The 24109-nt window shown below is 41.5% G+C and overlaps 1 protein-coding gene across 8 annotated transcripts in view; it reads left to right on the forward strand.

Moving 5' to 3' along the window:
* The window catches only part of Rbfox1 (RNA binding fox-1 homolog 1), a 365001-nt gene that overhangs the window by 241186 nt on the left and 99706 nt on the right, over nucleotides 1-24109 (forward strand). For 7 of the 8 annotated variants that reach the window (XM_038326053.1, XM_038326056.1, XM_038326057.1 and 4 more), the window contains exons 3-6: nucleotides 1148-1291; nucleotides 9079-9132; nucleotides 16221-16313; nucleotides 18049-18109. In XM_038326053.1, the coding sequence (XP_038181981.1) occupies nucleotides 1148-1291; nucleotides 9079-9132; nucleotides 16221-16313; nucleotides 18049-18109 (352 nt within the window). The remainder of the gene's footprint in view (nucleotides 1-1147; nucleotides 1292-9078; nucleotides 9133-16220; nucleotides 16314-18048; nucleotides 18110-24109) is intronic. The other variant, XM_038326061.1, reaches the window with a different exon arrangement.

Below are 24109 nucleotides of genomic sequence, written 5' to 3' on the forward strand. Positions count from 1 at the left end.
ATGTATCTTAAGTGGACAGCTCTACTGCCACCTACAGGCAGAATATGCTAATTGCAGAGAAAGTTCAGAAAAGCTGGGTGTCTGTCCACAACTGCAACAGTTAATGTGACTTTTCTCTTAATTCTTGCCTATATTGACCAGAGCAATAACGTGGTATCCTAATTATTCAAGTGTGGAGGAAAATAAAAAGAAATAATGGGCTGGGCTAATGACCTTATGCTATCTACACCAGCATAGCCCAGCAGAGCTTTCGTACAGATGGGAACATTCTGTTTCTGTCTTTTCCAACATAGGTACTATCTACATGCAGCTATTGAGTATTTCAAATGCAACAAATGCAAGCAAACCCATTTACTTGAAATTTAAACAATCTAATGGGGTCCGTGGCAATAGACAACACAGATTTGCACAATGAAGTAGCTAAGTTAACATCCTAAAAGCTGGGTGGTGGTAGCACACGCCTTTAATCCCAGCACTCGGGAGGCAGAGGCAGGCGGATCTCTGTAAGTTCGAGACCAGCCTGGTCTACAAGAGCTAGCTCCAGGACAGGCTCTAAAGCTGCAGAGAAACCCTGTCTCAAAAAAAAAAGTTAACATCCTAAGAAAAAGTTAAGTCCATCATCTGCCTCTCTGGATGAATGACAAATCACCAAAGGGCCTTTGCAAATTTTTGACATTTATTAATATTTTATCTGGATAGCCTCAGTGCTTATATATGAATAGCATAAGAATTCAGACAGCATTAAGGGATGCATGATCTTATTTTTAATGATTTTACTCCCTTTCTGATGAAGTTTGCACTACTTACCCTGAGCCCCAAGCCCCTCCTAGCCTCTGTTCCTTTTATTTTTCCCACATTGTCAGTCTCCTTCCTCCCAACTTTACATTTATTTATGAATTGTTTTTATTATGCCTTCCCACTGTGAGAGTTATACTGCAGAGACTTTTGACTGCTTTGATTGATATGGAATCTCAGATCTGTGGCTGGACACTCAGTGGATGCTCAAAACATACTCTTTGCTATTAAATATAAAAGCAAACAGCCATGAAGCTTTGTCTGGCACCGTCCTGCCACACAGGGAAATGGGGAGGGGGTGGCATTGGGACAGGAAACTTACAGGTTCTTTGCTTTCCTTTCGTTCCTTTAGCAGACAGACGATGCAGCACCGACTGACGGCCAGCCCCAGACACAACCTTCTGAAACCACAGAAAACAAGTCCCAGCCCAAGCGGCTGCATGTGTCCAACATCCCCTTCCGGTTCCGGGATCCAGACCTCCGACAAATGTTTGGTGTAAGTACTACCTTTGTCCTCAGTTTCCCTCTTTTGGGGAGTTCTGTGAACTCATCATTCTAAGGTGGAATATTCTTGTGGGATAAAGGCATTTTAGTATCTGATGCCTGGGTCTATAGTGGCTAGAATCCCTTAGGGGTGGCAGGATCCACTTACTCATTTTAGTTGTGCGTATGGGGTTTGTGCTTTGCCAGTTGGTCTTGTTCTAATAAGTAACTTCAAAAGCAAGCAGAAAAGAGTTGCCTCTAGAAACCACTGATGATAAGGCCCATTGATGATCACAAATCCAGCAACCCAGGACCTCACGTTATAACTAAAACAAGTGTTGATGCCCTTGCCTGCTTACATAAAAGGATGACCATGACCTGTGAGTGATTCTATCCCCATCTTTCCCCAGGCACTGTGCACTGCAGCTGCAAGGAATGGCTAGTTCTATATTAAGCTTAGTCTTCAAAATCTGCCACCACCAACACCACCAACAACAAAAACTACCAGTTTCTAAATCTGATTTGATTCTTGAAGTATACAGTTTCCTGGATGAAGGTTCAAGGGTATTTACCATGCTACCAAGGATGACAAAGGGCACTGTGGCAGGCGTCACAGTGAAACAGAACCAGCCAGAAGCCACCACTCACCCTGAGGGGATTAAGGATGGTTTTGCTTTCTCACAGGTCACTAGTACCCTGTTTGTGTCTCTGGAAGATGTTTGAACAGTCCACCCAGAGACGGGAGGACTTTACCATTTAGTTGGTCTCAGTTGTGACACAGGATAGCTTTGATGAGGCTCAGATAACGCTTTGTGTTTTGAGATGTAGTTACTCTGTATATCCATGAACCCCAGGAGTGGCAGCAAGCGTGTGTGCATTAGACCAAAGAACTACATCCTTAACATTTGACTCCGAACAAAGGTGGGCTGCTTGGAGACTCCTCTAAGAGTTTGTGGCGAGCCGCAAATATCACAACAGCGGCAAGAAGAGGCCAGGTCAGATGCCTCACTGTGAGCAAAGCTCATCTTATTCTCAGCATGAAGACAAAGCCCTGGTTCATTACTCGGGGGTTCCGTGATCTCGGGACGGGGGTGAGCTTGGACCTTTTATTGCCTTAACACACATGATGCTTATCAAGTATGCGTGTGACACAAAGGCAGAGCAAGCATCCTAATATTTTAGATACCCAGGCTTGAAACCTGACATTTTAGAGGGAAAGGTCAACTCTCGCACTTTTATCGCTCTCTCATTTGGTAATAACCTTGAGTTAAGCCCTCTAACTCTTGCAGAACGAAGATACCCTCGGGCACTCTCAGGTCAAAGATGACTTTGAAAAGTGCAGAGCATTCGAAGTGAGAGTCGAGGTTAAGTGTGTGCAAAGCAGTGGGACCCAGTTTGACTGATGGGTAGCTGGAGGAGTTATATTCTCTTTGCCATGTCAAGCCAGGGGATGTCTTGCTATTCGGTCTGTCTCTACTCATCAAGTGTCACCGTGATGTTGGCTTTGAGCTGGAGTTTCTTAATGACCATTCTCACAATCTTTTATGGTGACATGCAAGTCAGCCAACCCCAGCTTCTCACCCTTAAGGGTCTATTTTCTTCCCTGGACTTTTTGATTATCTTGAACTTTACCTGAGGCTACAGGGCTAAGTCAGAGAAGTAGTCAAAATACTCGCAGCTGGAAGACACACAGATGAGATGTGTATGTTAATGTCTGAATCTCTCGGTCCTTTAGGGTTAGGGCAGATGGCCCAGAGAAAGAACTTGTAATTTGTCATGCTACCTGGCATTAAACCCAGATAGAAATCTATTTGTTTCAGAAACACTGGTTTCGTTTTTTTCTTTTGAGTCAAAATTTTCACGCAGCTAGCTAACAAGATGTTGATTTGATGTGATGATAGATATACCCGTAGCATCTGTCAGTTAAGGGAACACAGTATACGTTCATGAACACTGAAATTAATTCTACTTATCACAAACAACATCTGTGTCTATGTTAAAGAGTTTGTGTGGATTTTGTGTGGTGTGGATTTCATCTATAAAAATTATTGGACCATATGGATTCACGGACCGCTTGTAGTGTCTTGGGAATCCTCTTTGGTTTTTACAACTGCTATTTTAAAGAAATGGCATTTTCCTAATATGAACACTGGTGGTCACAAAGCCATTTTATTATATGATACATTTAGCAGCATGAATCATACTGAGAGGCATCTGGAACTTTCTGCTTGACTCCCCACGGTGGAGTTTAGGGGATTCAGCACAGTTTCCTCTTTGAGATCTTTTACTGTAAGCAGCCATGCTTTAGTCTCAGTTAGCTACCATGAAGTCTTTGACCATGAGACAGTATTTTTCTTTGCCACGGTCTCTTCTGCTTCTGTCTTCTGTCCCCTAGCTGAATAGGGGTTAAATGAGGACTGTTACAGAGAAAACCGCAAAGATATTTGTGCCTCCTGCCTCCTTTGACTCTATTGTTCAAACAAGGCACAGAAATCTCAATGTCAAGAGCATCACACAACACAAAGTACTATCTTTTTCCAAATTGCCTCAAACTTGGCAGTGCCCCGCTTCTCCAAGTGCCGAAACTTTCCCCGTGCTTTGCACAGCAGCTACTTGCCTAATGGTGCCAAGAGGCAGCTAGTGGTATATTTTAATTTGCGCTTTCTGTACCTTTCCAGAGAGATGGGCATTATGGTTGCCTCTCTTCATTGTGTGTTTCCCATTCTCCACTTGCATCTTGGTCGGGGGGCACTTCTTCCAAATCAACATCGATTTGGGCTTCACATTTTGTTCCTTTGCATGCCGTCTTTGAAGGTGCTGTATTCATTCCTTGGGAGAGCAGTGCACGCTACAATAGTCAAAGCAGTAGCTAGAGTCCTTTTAAATCGTGCACAGCTCTGTGAGTGAATGGGACTAGTGCGGTTGTTAGGAGCACTTATTCCAGATGTTTCGGTAGGGGAACTGAAAAGTTACTTGTCTCAGCACAGACTGTGCCTCTTGAGGTCTGCCAGGGGCGCTGTGGACAGCACTTACGCTCACATCCCCTCCTATTTGAATTTTCATTTGCTCTGTTTTATTTTTTGTTGGTTTTCAAGACAAACTCTCACCATGCAACCCAAAACTGCCTTCAGATTTGCTGAGTAGCACAGGTTCACCCCAAACTCTCAATCCCCCTGCTTCATCTTCTAAAACGGTGGGGATGCAAGCATGCGACAATGTATCTGAGATTTTTCTTGCCCATACTTAGAGAGTGTTTAGTAAGTATATTTTATTTCATATATCTTCTGGCAAGCAGTTGGGGAGTTTACTGCCTTGATTTAGGAGAAGGTTGTGTCATCTTCATCTGCCAAGTTTATAATTGTGCTCATAAGCAGTCATGATTAGAGACATCAGTATTTTCATATCAAAGTTCTACACTTGAATTCTTGATCTCATGAAAGAACTCTATGGATTACAACCAAATTAATTACAATGTGTTGCTCTTGAAAGAAAAATATGTAATGTAAGTTAATGTTTAAAATTTAAACATTTCTGGATTAGAAATGAGAGTAGACTATGATGCATCCAGGCCCCCGGTACAACACAAGGCACCCCAGAATTGTTTGACTTTAGAAACAGTGTGATCAGTCTGCAGTCTGCAGTTTGCAGCATGCCCTTGTTGTCCCAGCCTCTAGGTTTTGTTATCAAAATCAAGGTACTCCAGGAACTGGAGGGATGCCTCAGTCATAAAGTGATTGAGATGCAGACACGTAGGCCAGCGTTCATCCCCAGTGCCCATGTGAAAAATATCTAGAAGTGTTGGCCCAGGTATAATCCCAACACTGTAAAGGTGACAGGAGTCTCCCTAGGCTGGCTGGCCTCCCAGCCTAGACAACTTGGCAAGGGCCAAGTCAATGAGAGACCCTGTCTCAGAAAACAAAATGATGTTGTTGAGGAAGGATACCTGAGGTTGTTGTCTAGACTCCACACATATGCACACATGCACAGCACCTGCACAAATACATGCATCTGTACATGCGCAGAGCACAAATGTATATAGACACATAATAAATAAAGACACATTGGATAGAAAAATGATCCATTAAAGTCTGTCTTTAGTCATAAAGACAAAACACATGACTTTGTACTTGTGAAAAAGACACTTGGATGAATCCTTTCGGTGGGTGTGGTGCTGACAGACTCCCATACCCCTTTCATGTTAATATAGCATTCCATAAACTAAGGCATTGGGAATAGTAAAGTCATTTTTATTTTTTGGTTTTTCGAGACAGGGTTTCTCTGTGGCTTTGGAGCCTGTCCTGGAACTAGCTCTTGTAGACCAGGCTGGTCTTGAACTCACAGAGATCCGCCTGCCTCTACCTCCCGAGTGCTGGGATTAAAGGCGTGCGCCACCGCCGCCCGGCTAGTAAAGTCATTTTGAGGACATCACAGTGCCTTCTCTTTGTTCACTGCAACCACCTTAATAACAACTCCAGGAATGAGTACACCAATTGGCTGCCCAGTGTCAAATGGTCAGTCCCGAAAACATACAAACAGCACAATAGGAACTGACTAGGTTATATTTAGAAATATGTATGTATAGACATATACATTTGCATATGTATGCAATAACAGTTAGTAAAAGGAGAGAGGGAGATGAATTTGAAAAGTAGAAAAAGGTATATGACATGTTTGGAAGAAGGAAATGGAAAGGAGAAATGTAATTAAATTATAATCTCAAAAATAAAAGAAAAAATTAAAACGAAGCACCAGCATGAAGCCCGTCTTTAATCTCTCTGCTCACGCTGAACTAACTTCACTTTCAGGTTTATGCTATACCTGCTGAGTATCCTTCACAGTTTTTCTGTGAAGTGTCATTTGGTCTAAGGATGTCTAAGCTGCTCAGTACTTTCTTGCCCAAGCACAGGCATATGGGCATCCAGATTCGGGTCTTGACACAACCATTGAGATACCTCATGTGGCCCAAGTTGCTGCTCAGTGTTCATGAACATTGCCGTTGAGCAAACAAATGCTAGTTATGTCTGCAAACGAGTCGTGTCTATTTAAATTGAAGATGTGCCAGCTGTGTTGGCATCATTAGTACCAAACTTCTCAATTAAACGGTTGATACTATAAATATAGTGCACAACTGTCTCGGAAAACGGGCTTGCTTCAGCATTCTTCCTGTGACTCGTTTCTCTGGCTTCCAGACCCATCCACCCAGTGCCACCTGCCAAAGAAGCAAACACTGGAGATCATTCCAGGGCATATGGTGTCATTGCTTCATTTAGGGAATGACACATGCTAGGATGGCTTTCTGATCGGTTCGTCTCATCCAGTTCCTGTTTGAAGGGAAGCGTTTTTGTGTTGACTGTTTAGGGAGTGTTCCATGGGTGACATTTGCTTCATGGTGTCGGAAGATGTCTTTTTCAGCCTTCTCTTTCCATAAATATATGTGCTTCTTGGCTCTGATGCCTGAAATAAATAGGAAAGCATCTGTGGGGATGGAATATTCTGCAGCCGTTGTTCTTTTGAAGTGCTTACACAGTGGCAGATTCTTTACTATGGATCTGGGTTCACCTCTCAATGGCCAATTCTTCATTTGTCACATTGGAAAGTTTTCTTTGTCTGTTTTTAATGAGTTTTTTTCCCTCTACCCTAAAAATTGGCACAAAAACATTCTAAAGAGCAGGCAAGATGATTCAGGAGATAAAGTCCTTGCTGCCAAACTAAACACACTAAGTTCAAGTCCTAGTCCTCTGACCTTCACATACATGCCTTGGTGCACACACAAACACATTAAATAAATGTGAAATTTTTAAAATAATAGTTATTTTCTTGAGTACTAGCAGATATCTCTTGCCATCGACTCTCCAAGTTACTCGCAATTCATAAACCCGGGCGGATTGGTCAGGGAGACTATTCAGCTTCTCAAAATTACTATTCTTTGTCCCCCTTTGATCCTGACTTCATCCTTCTCCCAACCCTGCTATCTTTTGCTATAGAGCCTTGATTAACACTCCCAACCAAGGATGAAAGAACAGCCTGGACTCTCCTGAAGTAACAAGGTAGCAGTGAATATCCACAGTGCACAGGCAGGCAGGCATGGCAGAAACCACCAAGCGAAAACAGAAAGATGGTAAACTGTAGTTCTTCACAGTTGATGGCTTCTGGTGGGGATGTTGGGGAAACCTCAGTTATCCTTACAGGCCTGGCCACTGAGATTTGACCATTCTCCCATGAGTGTATGGGCAATACAAATTGACCTTGATATATTCTTTTCTTTTGGGGGAGGGGCACAAGGGTGGAGAGGCGGACCTAGAAGGAATGGGAAACAAATATGATTGTGGTATATTCCAAATATCAATAGGGAAATATACTGGGGAAAATAAAGAACAGACAGGAAGAAAGGAAGGGAGGGAGAGAGGAAGGAAGGGAGGAAGGAAGGAAGGAAGGAAGGAAGGAAGGAAGGAAGGAGGGAAGGAAGGAAAGAAGGAAGGAAAACCTGCAGGATGCATTCCACTGGCTTTTGCTTCTTTGTTCAATCATAAACCATGAGAAAAAAAAACAAAGAAAAAAAATAAAATAAAATGGATGTTTGCCTTCCATTCTGCACTGAGGCAAAAGTCCCGTCTTATTCTTCCCTGGGCCAGACTGCCTGCTTTACAATAGCTTCTTCCACCAACATTATGGGGAACAAATTACATGCTTGAAACACTTGCTCCATTTTCTATGACATCTAGGAAGCACAAGAACCTTAAGTTAGAGAGATTTGGGATATTAGATGCTCGTGCTTTCAGATGCCCTAATCAAGAGTTGCATGATGAGCAATACTCATCCAGACTGCCAAATTTCCATTTTCACACACACACACACACACACACACACACACACACACACACACACATGCACACGACACAGTAGTTATATTTGAATTGTATATAAACAGCAAGTATCTTATCTTATATTCTAAATAGTATGTGGGACAAATTGCTTATATGTAATACAAAATTATATGTTACAAATGTTACTTATCCTATAAAGCCTGAAATTTAAATGCCAATGGTCATTTGCCTTTTATTTGCCAGTCTAGTTATTTGATAACTGAAACTTGGTTTCTGGGTGTTTTATAGAGCCAGCTCATGTTAGGGGTGTCAACTGTGTTTAGGAGTACACACTGTCATCTGGATTGGGGGCTAGCATCATCCCGGACCCATGCCGACTCTGCAGATGTCTGGTTATGATGCACCTGGGACCCTTTGTGTTTTCACTTTTCTCACATGGTCTGGGTGCTCCTGGATTTGCTGTGAGCTCAGAGCTGCAAACCTTCAACATCACATTCTAGTTGGGTATTTTATTATCAAAATCTCAGCTCCCCTAGGGTGTTTATCCTTGTAACTAGTGGAAATGTTATGTAGAGAATGACTAGCCATTTTTAATATCTGCTGCTCAGTGCCTGGGAAGACACACACACACACATACACACACACACACACACACACACACATACACACACAGAGAGAGAGAGAGAGAGAGAGAGAGAGAGAGAGAGAGAGAGAGAGAGAATTAACGTCTTGGTTAAAATTTTGTCCTGGGCACTTATTGTATACCTCACCTGTTAGAAAATGCCATATATTGAAGATAATAAATATACCCGCATTTCCTTATTTCAAGCATGTGACTTAGTAACAGAACAACATAAAAATGTATGTACTCTTAACTCAGGGAAGGCTCTCTGAGTTGAGGAGTAATTGCTAGTGTATATTGTATACTTTATCTGATTTCTCTTTTTGCTTATTATATATTTCTGTTTCTTTGCAGCAATTTGGTAAAATATTAGATGTTGAAATTATTTTTAATGAGCGAGGCTCGAAGGTAAGCAACTTGATTCAGTTTGGAATTTCTTAGCTGGTTGTGACCTGTCTGTTAGGAGAAAGGGAAATAACTGCACTGTTTGAGTCCATACCTCAGAAATGCACTGGGGGGAATTTCTTTAGAGACCACCTCCCATTTCCTTAATGTTGGGAAATGCATTGGGTTCAGTTTAAAATATATATGGGTTAAACTTTAATTGCTGGTTTAAATATAGAGAAAGATATAACTCTATATCTTAAGTTTCCAGAGGAAAATTACCCATGCTTAAAAAATAATGATATTGCTACATTTTTTGTTTTTCAGTGATAATTATGTTGTTTATATTAAAAGTGAGTTGATAGTCTCATGAGCAGGTAAATATGTGATTACTCTGTATTAATAAAGTGCAGTTCTTTTCCTGGGTTGCAGAGGAGAAAAATCACATATACACCAACCTTTTGAATATAATTTTATTCATTAGTATATTACAATCCTAATTATGTAGTATGCTCTTGCCTTGAGATTGTTGTTTCCTTACTAAGAAACCAATGATTAAATTGTTTTTTCCTGGAGCTGACAAGTATATGTAGAAGACTCTGAGAGAAGGTTCCAGTACCTTACACAGGAGATGTAAACATCCAGTCCATCCGATGTGTGCTCTTTATCTATGGCTATAGAAATGTGGTCCCAAATCTGTAGTATCAGCAGCTTACAGGAGCTTATTAAAGATACATGCCCACCATCTCCAGCCCAGACATCCAAATCAGAAACTCTAATGCTGGCTGGTCCCAGCAATCTATATCAGGCCACGCCCTCCCATGCATGTAGACCAGCCCTTGCCCACAAGTGTTTGGCACTGTCTCTGTTGTTGTCATAAACCCTACGTTTTGTCTTTGTGTACTCTGAGAAGTTTCAAGAGCCTCACTCAAACACCCCTCGTAGGAAACAGATTCATAAGATGTTCCAGCATCACCTGTGTAGTCACAGAGAATGGTGTTGGGTAAGGAAAGAGTGGTCCTAGATGCCAGATGAAGCACAGCTCTGAATAGCTCAGACTAGAACACACCTACAGCCAATCGGATCCTAAGGAACCTCAATCTCCCATCTTTCTTCCATTCTTAGCCTCTGAAAATGAACATTGGCAATACTGCTATCAAACACAGAGAGATGCTAGGTGGGCTGAACAATGCCCCTTCTGTGGCAACACAGGACAATAGGCAACCAGGAGGGCCCCTAAGCTTCGCTGGGTTTGTAGTGTGTCACATGGCACAGTAACCACACTATGAAGAAAACTGTGTGATTTATTATTTCTTATGGCATCTGCCCTCCACCCACCCCATCCTAAGTAGATTTAACGTTGACTGAGGAGGACAGTATTATCCAAATTGAGGGAATAAATTCCAGGGCTTGCTTTACATTCGAAATGATATTGTAACCTGCCAGATGAGTGGAGAGTCAATCAATTATAAGTTTGCACTTCTGCTCATTCAGGGACCTGGCCATTCTTTGTCAGATTTAGCTATTTTTCCAGTCATTTTTATACTCTGACCTCTGAATTTGGATGAGAGGAAGCAGTGAGCTGTATCTTATATGGAAACCATTGAAGCAATTATTTTTATACCTGCAGAGTAAGATGCACTAAGAGAAAGATATACTCAAGTCTAAACCTTCTTGCTTGGGACTGGTGGATTCCTGGCAAAACTGGTGAAGATAGCATAGAATGTGTCCCGACTCTGCCCTGATTCTGAACTCTTTATCTTCTTATTGTGTTCTGGGACTCGTTTTTTTCCTTGTTGACTGAGGCTTGTTTTAAATTTCTGCTTAATTTGAATTTTGTTTAGAAAGATGTTTGTCAATTGAAGAAAGCTGTTTCATTTCTTTCTAGAGATATTTAGGGACAGCACTACAGTATTGTTGGCTATTTTCAAAGTACAATGTTATACTATTTTAAGGAATTTCCCCATCTTCTCCTTGATTAGCCCATCCCTGGTGGCTTCAGGGAAAAGAGTACTTCCATTTCAGCATCTGCATTCGGAATTTTGTTGGACTGTTTTGTTTTTCTTTCTTTGCTCTTTCTTTTCCTTTTTTTTTTTTAGATTAGGAAACATCCAAACTGGCCTTCTTGTCTCTGTGGGTTGGAGTACTCTGCCTTGCAGGTGTGTCTGCTGGCTGGTGCCACGTCATGGGAATGTCCCTGAAACCAGCTAGTTGGGAATGCTACCTGGAGCATCTTAGAAAAGGCTAGTTGTCCTATTTGGCATCCTGTGTGGGTGAGAAGGGGCCTTAGAGGAGCATTTCCATCCTTGCCCTCAAGAAACGGAAGCATTGTTAGGACCTCATTTCCATCAGTTACTGCCCCAGTTGACCAGGAAACCAGGGGCCCCAAAGGACCAGGAACTCTCATCTTGGTCCCTTATTCTCCATAGGACACTCCCTGAGGCAGATGGCTCAAAGTTGAGAGAGGATGACTCTACACATAAGTGTGTGTGTGTGTGTGTGTGTGTGTGTGTGTGTGCGCGCGCGCGCGCACACACACATCCATGCAGAGACAGGAAGTATCTGTAGTGTTCTGGAAACATATAGGCTGAGTATTTTATGTATAGCTAGATACTATAGGAAACGCACATCTTCAAAAGGAAGGACAGCCTTGATAACAAAACAGGACTACATGGGGGGGCAGTAATGAATTGCACAATTCAGTTATTCTTTAAAGAGATTTAAAATCATTCTTTTGCTTCTGAGATGCTTTGTTCTGGGGATACTGTCAGATTTAGCTATTCTTTATTATACCTAAGAAATATGCAACTTGGCCTTTGAATTAGTATATATGTATGCACTCATATGTATCTATTCACTAGTTCCTCTCCAGGTGAATGATTCTTGAGCAAGACAGACTTGCTTCTAGCTCTTAGCTTTTCTTGAGTGTCAGGAAAGACCAGTCATGGGCAACTGTCATAAAATTGTCGCATTTTGCCATGACCACAGGGGCTCTTGAAACTCTAAGCATGTAGCTGAAGGTAAAGATACTTTCTGAGAGAAGTAACTAAGCTAAGGGTGAATGAGTAAGAAAGGGAGGGAGGGAGGGAAGGAGGAAGGGAAGGAAGGAGGAAGGGAAGGAAGGAGGAAGAGAAGGAAGGAGGAAAGGAAGAACAGAAAAAGAAAATATCTCACAAAGAAGAATGGGCTGTCTTTGCAGAAGTCATTGGAGAGATGAAATATCAGACACTTAGTCATCAAGAAAATTAATTTCTATGGCCATTCCAACTAAGCATGAGTTCCCTACATTGGAGATGGGAGAATGTGAGTTATCATATTGAATAGAGCGTATTCATTCCACCTTCCAGGAAGTTATGGAATCTTGACTTAAGATTAAAAAAAAATATGGTGTTCACATGACTGCCCCAAAGAAAATCCACTGCCTAAAAGCACTAGTACTAGGAAGGGGAAGTGAGCATAATTCAGTACTGTGTGAATTCATAATTCTCTGAAAGGCTTTTAGATCAGCAAACCATGTTCCAGGTAGGTCTCCACTTTAGGTCACAAGTGCTTCATGCCCATCTACACAGCACAGACCCCTCTGCCAGGAGCCTTATTGTCTCTTCTCTGAGCACCTGTCCAGGTAGACCTGAGAAGGTATGACTCTCAGTGGAAGGATGCTAATGACAATCTGAACTCCATGCCACCTCATTTCTCTCTTCTTCCCTTCTTCATTCCTTCTTTCTCCTTTCTGTCCTATTTAATTTCCTTATTTCCTTTCATTCCCTTTTCTCTCCTTCTATCCCTTCCTTCTTTTTTTGCATTTATTCTTTTTTCTTCTTAATTGTGCACTTCTAGCAATCAAATGTAAGACACACTGGGCAAGCATCCTGTCATTGAACTACACCCCAAGGCCCTCTTTATTTTTGTCTGAGGCAGGGTCTCCCTTAGTCACTCAGGCAGGCCTTGAACTCATGACTCTCCTGCCCCAGTCTAGAAGCTATCTGGGATGATTGGCCTGTACTGCTCTACCTGACTCTGCATGGCCTCTTTTCTTAACACTCTTCATTATTCCACATCGCTATTTCATCTTGCCCCTAACTCTTCAAAACAAAGGTGTTTAATTCATTCCAATACAAGGACAAAAAAGTCCATATTTTTAAGGGTGGCATGGTGCTCTTTTATATGAAATCTTGACCATGGGGCAGGTCAATAGAAACAACCACAACATCTTGGCTTCTACTTTCTGAGACACCAGGACCCAGGGCTTTAGGGATAGAGCAAATGGCCAAAAGGACCAGAAACCACATCTCCAGTCCAGATGGGAGTCTCCATGTAGGACTTCTGATCATCTTTTGTACCGAGAAAGATGTATCATTGTAGGGCTAGATGGGAGGTAGAATTATTCAAGCCTGCAGGATATTTAGGGGGCCATTTGTAGGACAAGCTCAGCTTTGAACCTAACCTTCTCAAGTCTCAACAAGTCATTCCTTGGAATAGGAACCATCCAGGGGTCTTTTCTTCCTCAGTCTGCATGTTTTCTAGAATGGCAAGAGTACTTCTATCTCCATCTTTAGCTCTTCTTCAGGTGCATAACATGCATTTAAGCCAGGGGGTTTGCCCTGGGTCAATGAACTTTAGAACAAGTTTCCTTGGACAGTGTTTACAGCTGTGTTCTTTGCAGTGCTTTAGTAATGGAGACTTTTTATGCCAATTAAGATGATATCATCCACTGGCCAGTGGCGGTGCTCGCCTTTAATCTCAGCACTTAGGAAGCAGAGGCTGGTGGATCTCTGTGAGTTCGAAGCCAGCCTGGTCTACAGAGTGAGTTCCAGAACAGTTAGGGCTGTTACACAGAGAAAACCTGTCCTGAAAAACCAAAAGAAGACACCACCCTTCTCTCTATCCGTAAGGCAGAAACAAGATTATCTTTTCTTGTCTGGTGGGAGACTATAAATCCCTTATTTCTCTTAATAATCCCTAGTTGTCTGACTTGGATGCTCATAAACTTGGGCCTACAGGAGAGAAGGAACATAACTGAGACATCTTGGGCTTATAATCTTTGCTGTGCTCCCTACATTTCTGCATGAAACGAGAAAGTCATAAACTCATGCAGCCCCACTGGTGACGTTCTCGAAGCAGTGCTGCAGAGTTTTTCTTATTCTAGCACATGAAATGTTCTTCTTACGGGTGTGTAATAAAGAGAAAAATCAGGAAAATCCAGCCATAGAGTCATGTAGGTAGTTTTATGAGGCAAACGGATGTCTAGCCTTTACTCAGGGTTTCTCATGTGGCAAAACCAAAATGAGGCCCAGGAATTAAAATATGTAACCTGCTGTACAACTGAATTTGGGGACCACAGGCTGGAAGATAGAGTTGTCAAATGGAGCAGCCCATCCCCTCAGATTCTGTCCTTTGCTATCAAAGGACATTTTTGTTCCTTTCTCACCAAAACTAGAATACTATTAGCAAGTACTTTTGAGGACCCAGATTAGGTAGGCAACACGTACAAAGCTTTTGTGGAATATGTCACTGTATATTAATTGGATCACTCAGGCATGCCCTACTTATGAATCCTCACTCTGGAAAATGCATTGTAAAGTCATTCAGTCCAAGTAAATCCATCTGATTTCTTTGTGTGTGTGACATGGACAAAGGTCCATCTCCCAGCACTCATAGTTCATCCCCTCCACAGACAGACTAGTGTCATAGTGTCTTCTGGCTCATGCACCCAGCAACTCTTCTCCAAATATCCCTCAATCATGAGGTCATCATAAGCCCCAGTATAGGACTAATATCAGATGGCTATAACCACTCAGAATGCGTAATTATTGCACATTTTATTTGTAAAGCTTAATGCCATGCATGAGGGTCAAGCAACTGTTTTGACTGTGTGTGCAGTTTATTCTGTGCAAATGGATAGTTCCCACACAGCGCAAAGTTGTTCCCCACTTAAACCAATGTGGAGCTAATGTACCTGTATTATTCCAAAGGTTGGTGTATATATTTCTAAACAAAATATACAAATAGGCTCAAGGATTTTAGAAGTAGTATGTCAGATTTTCTATACTCACCATAGAAACCATGTCAGTGAAGAATAAAGGTGGCTTTTTAATAATATGGATTAGTGGGGTTGGTGCTAGAAGTTGAAATATCAAAAGTAAAAACTGTATTTGTGATGAAACAAAGGGAACATTTGTTGCTCATCATCAGTCAAGAGGATGGGTTCAGTCTGCTGCACAGATTCCCCATTCTGGAAATGTCCTTACTTTGGTACTTGTTGAATGCTAGCCCAGTGCCCTGGAAGTTTGTTTTCTGGTTAATAGCATAACTTAAAAAGTCAGACTCTAAAGCCTTTTATTATTTGGGGAGGGGGAGGGCAAAGAACAAATGCAGAAGGGGACTTGATTATCTACGTTGTTAACCAACAAAGGTTGATTTCTATTCATTTCATGTGATTTTTCTTTTGTTTATTAGAACCACAAGTTCAAGATTTATTATATATATAAAAAAAGGTCTTTCCTTTTTTTAGGCTTGTTACTTTTATTTGTTTGAGAAGCAAAGGCTGTACAGTTGACAGAATCAAATAACCTTAACTTGCATGAAGAAGAACGGTTCTTAAATCCACGCAGCATGACTCCGTAGGCAATGTGACAGGACCTGAGCGTTCACTGTGGAATTCCCGTGCACACGTTTTATTTTGTTTGATTTTTTAATTTGCACGTCAAGAAACTGGCTCCCTTTCTTTTTCCTCGTTATTTTGTTTATTCTCCGTGAAGACACTGCACATTTATTTTGATCTCATTTTCTTTTTGTTTGATTTCTTTTTTTCCGTAGTGATGTTTAGAAAGGTATTTTTTTTTTTTTGGTTTGTTTGTTGGTTTGGTTTTCGTTTTCATATCCATCTTTGAGTTCTTTAGGGGTTCCAGCTAACGGGTGACAGGAAAATAAACTCGTTCACATTTGTTGCTTAATGACTGCACATCGTAGTGTTCTTATAATTTCTCTAATTTGCATGTTACAGAACCGAAGCCAGGACAAGAGATAGCAATGAAAGCCAGAGAACTTTGCCAAGCGGTCGTTGACTGAAATAATAATATGCATGTTGTTCTCCTTCTCCCTCCTGCATGCAGGGATTTGGTTTCGTAACTTTCGAAAATAGTGCGGATGCGGACAGGGCGAGGGAGAAATTGCACGGTACCGTGGTAGAGGGCCGTAAAATCGAGGTGCATGTCAAAATATTTTCCTTTTCCTCTTTTTTTTTTTTTTTTTAAATGTCTGCTTCACGCTCATTCGTCCTTCCAGGTGCATCATTGGTGTCTCGTGTGTGACCCTACTCCCTTCTCATTGTTTATATATATTTATATTTATATATATATATTTATATATAAAAAGGAAAACTGGCCTTACTTTTTGGTTAAATTTTACTTTAGATTATTCTTTATATCATTGCTGGAGAGTAGATGGCAAAAAAAATGAGATGAAAGGGAGATAAATATGAAAGGTTCTGTTTGTTTTACTTTATTTTCCATGTTTTATGAACAATGGGTGCAATAGGTTCGGAAGAAGACACAGTATTCAAGCCAAACCAAATATATATCAAGTTTTGCTTCTTTTTTAGTCCACTTTAGGGTTGAAGAGGGATCCACAGTGGTTTGCAAATTAGACCAAATTTCCAAACAATGACATTCAAAATACTAAAACAGAACAAGTGAGAGGCACTTGTCATTAATTCTTGCAGTTAAAAACCAAAACCAGCTTGAATTTTTGCATTCTCTGATTACAGATATTGAATTAGCAATCAGGATTTCCCATTTCAGCCATGGCCCCTGTCGATCGGAAATGTAGACCCCGTGTTCTGACATTCAGCACCTGCCCTTTGTACCACTGGGTTCCTCTTCAACACAATCAAAGGGTCATATTTGTTAAAACTTAAAAAAGAAAAAAATTACCAGTTAAAATGCTTTAGTCTTTGGAGTAAGATGTCGCATATTTTGCCTTTTTATTTTCCCCCCCTCGACGGTAACGCTTAGGCCCCTCACCAAACCCTCAGTAACCATGGTAACTGTATACAAACCCATGCTGGCGATGGTGGTGAATGGTAAGTGACGGAGTCCATCTGCCGCTTCACGTATTTAGTGCTGATATATCTCTATACATATCTCTCTACCACGTGGATTTTTTTGACTTGTTGTATTAAGTTTTCTTGATGCTCTATTTTTTTGGGTCTTTGGTACGCCTGTAATTGAGTGTACGTTCTAAGCTAGCCTGGGAGGCTCTGACTGGACTGAGTTATGACCAGTGCACATCTTACTCAGATCGTTAACTCCATATTGTGTTACACAATGCACCCTCTCTTTTATCCTTTTGTTAGCTGTGACCTTAAAGCTTGAATGACTCGTTAATTCTTGCGATGTACAAGGCTCTTGTTCCAAGTGTTGAATGCTAGATGTTGCTTCCCCATGGTTCCCCTCCCAAAGTGTTGCATACGGCTTAACCCTGTCTGTACCTTTCTTTGACATTTATGTCCCCTGTACTTTGTCTCCTCCCTATTCTCCACTGCATGCCCCTTTCATATTAACTTTATTTTCTGTTTAAAACTCTATCTCTTGTTTCTGTGTCACCATGGAGCACACGCATGCTTTTCAATCTTCAATTATGCAGTATCTTTTAATTTGCTTTTACTGTCTCTTTATTAAACTTTTAAATGAGATGACATTGCTTTATTGAAATGATTTGTAAAGTTAAATTGGTTATGAAGTAAATGTAATTATAAAAATGTATGATTTTTGGGTTATGCACCTATTGCCATTTGTAAATTAAAATGCATTGTAGTTTTTTTTTAAGTTTTTGTTTCTTGGTTTTGATTTCAATAAGTAATCACAGTCATAATGCATGCAACTAATTGAATCATGGGCTGGCCTTGGCGTCCAGACTCACTTGCGTTTTCTATGTGTGTAGGTCAATAACGCAACAGCACGTGTAATGACTAATAAAAAGACTGTCAACCCTTACACCAATGGTAAGTAGACACCTGCCTACCGCAGACCTCTTCTCTGCTCGTCACTCCAGCGTTTTTTAACCAGGGAATCTGTTCCTTTTTCATTTTGCTCTTTAAAACTTTTATACCTGTGTACATTGTATTTTTATCACAAGCCCTCCTAACTCCCCCTCCAGTCCTTCCCAGGAACCCCCATCATATCTCCCATCCAACTTCATGCCTTACTTATCTATGTTAACCTACTGGTTCCAATTAGCATTGCATGGGTTGGTCCACTGGAGTCAAACTCTTAAAGAAAAGTGGCCCTCCCACGCCCAGCTGTCACAAACTGCCCACAACTCCTCAGCTAGGAGTAGGGCCTGAGATACCTCCCTCCCATGTATGCTGAATTTTCTTTTAACTGTGCAGGTCTTGTGCATCTGATATGAATTCATGTGTGCCATGTGCCACATTGGCCCTACCTGGCTACTGTTTCATTGCTGACCGGCTACAGTGAGCAACCTCAGAGAGGATTTTCACAGAAGAGCAAATATAGTTTGCCAGTTCAGCCATCCTGGCTCTCTATAGCAGTGGTTCCCAACCTGTTAATCATGACCCTCATGGGCTCACATATCAGATATCCTGTATTCACATAGCTAGTCATAACAGTAGCAAAATTAGAGCTATGGAATAGCCTCAAAAATAATTTTATGGTTGGGGTCACCATAGCATGAGGGACTGTATTAAAGGGTCGCAGCCCTGGGAAGGTTGAGAACTGCTGCTCAACTGCTCCCAGGATTGGCATTAGCTATGATTCGCATCATTTAGTTTCTTGTAATTCTAGCAAATTTAGAGGAGAATAAAAGTTCTGTTTATTAATTTTAAAGCCATATATCCTTAATAATTTGTCATTTCTGGAAGTGTAATTACAGAATTTGGTTCTGGCTTTCAGACTTTTTGGTTGTCAAAGCATTTTGATGGCTGAGCTCCATAGGAAAGTAGCTGTCTGAGTGGGCCATTCTTTCCCAAGCATGTATCCCCAAGCGCCACGGGGCCACGCGAGTCTATGGATATGTGGCGCAGACTCCTCTAAGGCAAAGAATTTCTGAGGTCACCAGGAACATTTCCAAGGACCTGTCATTAACAATGACTGACAGGCAGCTGTGGGTGTCGACCAGTGGTAAGGTGCTTGCCTAGCTCGCACGAGACTCTGGGTTCAATCCCCAGCATCACCAGAAAAAAAGGGGCTTCCTGTTTATATGAGAGTTATTAAATACGTTCCCACATTTGGTCATTACTCCTTTTCAAAGTAAGCATCCATTAAGGTATAGGAAGGGAGAATTCTGTTTTTATTTTAATGGGAAAGATGATTCAGCAGTTAATAGCTCTGAGTTCAGGTCCTAGCACCCATATAAAAGCCAGGTGTGGCTACAGAGCTGCCAGTAAGGACAATTCCATGAGGAGCGGGGGCAGAAGGATCACAGCACTGGCTGTCCATAAACCTAACTGCAGCCTCAGCGAGAGACCCTGTCTTGGAGAGGAAAATGTCACAGAACAATTAACCAGGACACTCAAAGTCTGCCTCTGGCCTCCTAACATGTACGTATGTATACATACATAACACTCATATCCATACACACATATCGAATAAATTTAAAAAAAAGTAAGTAAAAGGGATTCGGGAAGTTAAAGTACAAGAACATGATAGAATATTACACCCATTAAAATGAGCTGTGTAAAGGTAATCATGGGATTATAATGAGAAAGAAAATGTGGATAATGAAACCCAGGCCTACTCTCTGATTTCAACCAATGGCAGTAATTCTGCCAAAATGGTGATGCTATGTTGGATATCAAGATACAAAGATACTTTTCTTTGATTTACAGGTTTTAAAAAATAATGTGATTTTATTTTACACAACAAGAAAATGTATGGGATTTCTATTTATAAGTTTTAATTATATGTGAAGCATAGATTTATTTTAAAACGGAAAACAACCAAGGAGGAACCAAAGCAAGAAATGTTTGGCGAGCACTCTTACCGGGCTGACTTCCCTCCCCTCAGAAGAGGCCACTATTACAGGCTGTTGTCTACAATTCCTTTGGCATTTTCAGACCTAGACATACAATAGATCTGTGTGTATAGTGCTCATAGTATGATCTACATATTCCTGAAATAAATAGCGTCATGACATGCATAGCTTTTAATCAGTGCTTATGGAACAATTTGGACATCTTTAGATGCTGATCCGTAAAAATGGAACTAATTCTTTCTTGTGGCTAGATAGCACTCCGCAGGTTGATTCAGATCTTCCGCCTTCACTGACAGTTCATTATTTTTGTTTCTATTTTTGTACTATTGCAAACACATTAGCATTTTATAGTTTTTCTTTTTTTCTGCTCGTGGCAACCAATTTGACTATGTCAGGGTGTTCTTGCATGAAAAGTAATGCTATTAAACAGATATATACCCTCAACATTACGTTGAAAGGACAGAAGGATAATTTATTCTGCTGTCCAGTTTTCCCAGCCTCAGCAACTGGGGGAGCATGCCCTTGAACTGGATAAGCAGTTTCTCTGAGTGCCCAACACCTCTGAATGACATGTTTAAGATGATTTTTCTATTGGGTAAAATTCATAACTCTGCTACTGGCAAGTGTTCACACCAACATCCACGCAAATGCTGTACATTCAAAATTCATGGCATAGCCTTTGTGTGTGCTTGTGTGTGTGCTGCACAGTTGTAGGTGTGCTTGTATGCTCCATGAAGATGTGAAAGGGGCGAGTGAAAGAAAAGCAAAAGAATGAAATAAGACTCAGTGGGTAAAGTGTTTATGAATGAGGATTGGGGCTCAGGTTCCAAGGACCCATGGAAATGTCAAGTGGATATGCCTGTTTGACTGTAGTGCCCACATTTGAGAAACGGGAGATGGGGGATTTGGGGAGCAATCTACAATGCTAGGCTAGGTAAATCATGGAGTTCTGGATTTGGTGAGAGACCTTCCTTATTAAATAAAGTGGAAAGGGATGGAGGAAAATACAGACACTGTGACATCACCTTCTGGCCTCCATATGAACCTGTACTCACAGATGTCCACATACACACAAACACACACATTCATATGCACACTATATATGCATATCTACAAATGGAAAGCAAAAAACTCAAATGTAATTCCATAAGCATGTAATTTATATACATGTTTTTTAAAGGAAGAAATATTGATCGATTCCATACCTAAGGACTAAATCTACCTCCTATAGGAATTTGAAGCACAATTCAAAGCCCACTCAAAATAGCTGGTATTTCTGTAACACTATGTGTTATGTCTTAGATGAGACATTTCAAAGCCAGTGCCCTAAAACGGAGGCCTGGAAAGAGAGCATCATCACCCAGGTTTTGAAGAGGCAGAAAAGGAGGGCAGAAGTAGAGAAAGGAGCCTTTTCCTTTGTGTATGAAGTACCGCCACTGCCACTACAATTTTCTACAAATTATAATGGAATCAATTGGGAAAATAAAGACCCTTAAACACTCAAAGAGGGTGTGGTTTTGTAAGAGACTGTATTAGGGAAGTTCTGCATCATTGGGGCAAGCTACCTGGCATAGTGAAGGAAGCTTCATTTTAGTCCATAATTTCAAAGTCCCTGCCATAGCCCATGGCCACGTGACCTGTGAGACAGAACATGACAAGGGCAGAGATCTGACAGAGACCACTCACCTTACAGTAAACAGGAAGCTGGGAAGTGGCCCGGATCCAGGCACTGTGAATAAATAACCTTCACAGGCATGCTCACTGAGGCCAACTTCTTTCAGAAGCCTGCATCTTTCACCTTTCACCTCCTCCCTAAAAGGCCACCATGTAGAGGCTAGCGCTGGCTCTGTCTAATCCACACACTGCCAGCTGGTAACTAGGCCCTTCACACATGAGCCTCTGAGGAGCGTTATCTAGTCAAACCCTCCCAGAATATATGTCAATACCCATGAAGTCATGCCAGACTAAGAAAGTAATCATTTTGAGGTTTATTTCTTAGTTGAATGACCTATAAGCCATGGAAATAATAATTTTCCCCCAAATTATAAGTTATCCAACTTTCAAGCCCGAGTATGGTAATAAAATTTAGCTGCCAATGTCGTGTTCCTGAGTTCCCTCTGTCGTAATCCAGCAGAGGTTTCCACAGCCTCAGGGTTGCTGTTGCCTTCAGTGAAGCCTCAGACTGGCCCCAGTGCATGGAGGAACATGTGATGGAGCGTGAGAAGGAGCATCTTCGGGAAAAGAGTGTGGCTGCTATTAATGTGGAGGATCTAAGAGGCACCCATGACTTTCTAACATAGATATGATACAACACCATAGCAGGAGATAGGATGGAAGTTTTGCAAATTCCACCTGTCAGAGAGCCCAGGAAAGGCGTGATTAGAGTTTCTCTGTTTCTCCCGAAAGTGTGTCTGTGAGAGGGGGTGTTGTAGAGGGAGTACTGTCCTCATTGAATGGCAAAGATTGGGTCTATCTTATGCATTGAGAACTGGAGTTAGAGGGATTTCCTGAAAATTGGCAAAACATGGCTGTTACATAGGATTCTGTTTCCTTAGAAATGCTTACAAGGCTGGAATCAAGTAAAAATACCCAAGACCATGGAGGTGGACAGTCTTAGCATCTAATGTGGGCTTTGCTGGTGACTGCTGACATGCATTCGAGCTATAAAAACTCTCCCCCACATGGTTCTGTACAGCAGGAGCTGTACCCCAGCATCCCAGGTGTCTGTGATCTTCAGAAGTAAAGTAGCACCAGGGTGGGAACGGGAGATAGTGCTCTGGGCTCGAGTGCTGCTTGCGGATCAACAGTATTTTATTACAGAGAGGGCTCGGTCTGAATCGGCCATCTCATGCTTTTTTCTGTGCCAAGTTGTGGGAGCAAAGGTTCAGATGCTAAATGAAGCTAGTTGAAGGAAACAACAGAAAAAAACGGAATCTGAGAAACTCAGTCATGCTTTTTCCTTGTTTAGAGTATTTGATTGTACTTTTTTTTAATTTGTCATTTGTGAGCCTCATACATGTATTTGATACATTCTCATCACAAACATCCTTATTCCATCTCTTAGACTTGCCCCACCCCAACCTTCTACCAATGCTCCATCTTTGCCATTTCCTTGTCTTTTTGTTTTCGGTTTGGTTTTGCTCTGGGCCACACTGTGCTGTAGCAAGGCCACTTGCTTGGCTATGAGCGTGGAGCTGCCCATGGGAGCCAGAGTAACTTCGCAGTGGCTCCACCGAGGAAGACAATGATTTTGTCAGGCTGCCTTGAGCTCCCCTGGACAGGCGGGCCCCATGAGTCCATTCCCATGGGGGGCTGGATGTTTAAAGACTTGCTCTCTACAGACCCAATGTTAGACCTTCCTGAGAACTGCAGCCACATCATGCCCACAAAGAGCACTTCACAGCTCCTGTCTTCTTCCTTGGTTTTGTTTATAATATACTTCTACCACTGAACTCTATCACTAGCTTGATAATTTTTAGTTTAAAGTGGTCTTATTGAATTGCCCAGCCTGGCCTTGAACTCACTCTGTAATCATCATAAGTTTTGAACTTGAAATCTTCCTGCCTCAGGCTCCCAGACAGCTAGGATGAGGGGCCTGACTGAAACATTTATCTTCTGTTTGTTTGCTGGGTAAAGCAAGAGATTTCTCTCTGAGCAGACAAAACAGTCCAGTTTAACAACAGATGGTCACAGCGGGGGAGCTTTATTGCTGGCTGACTGTTACTGTCTGGGCAGTCACACATCATAGCCTCTGGTCACCTCTAATAAAGCTATCTGAGGGGATTCCTAACATAAAATTGCCATTTCTTCCAATGTTTCAAGAGAACCAGGAATCCTACACTTTAGGTGAAATCTATATGTTGGCTATGAATACATGTTACTAACCAATAGAAGAAGAAAAAATGCCGATTGACTCAAAATAAACAGCCACACAGTACGTGTGCTCAGCGTATGAATAAGTGCTTTATCTGTCCTTTGAATGTTGCCTCCTGCTCTATTTAATCTATGA

Source organism: Arvicola amphibius, chromosome 4 (assembly GCF_903992535.2).
Source record: "Arvicola amphibius chromosome 4, mArvAmp1.2, whole genome shotgun sequence".
NCBI lineage: Eukaryota > Metazoa > Chordata > Mammalia > Rodentia > Cricetidae > Arvicola > Arvicola amphibius.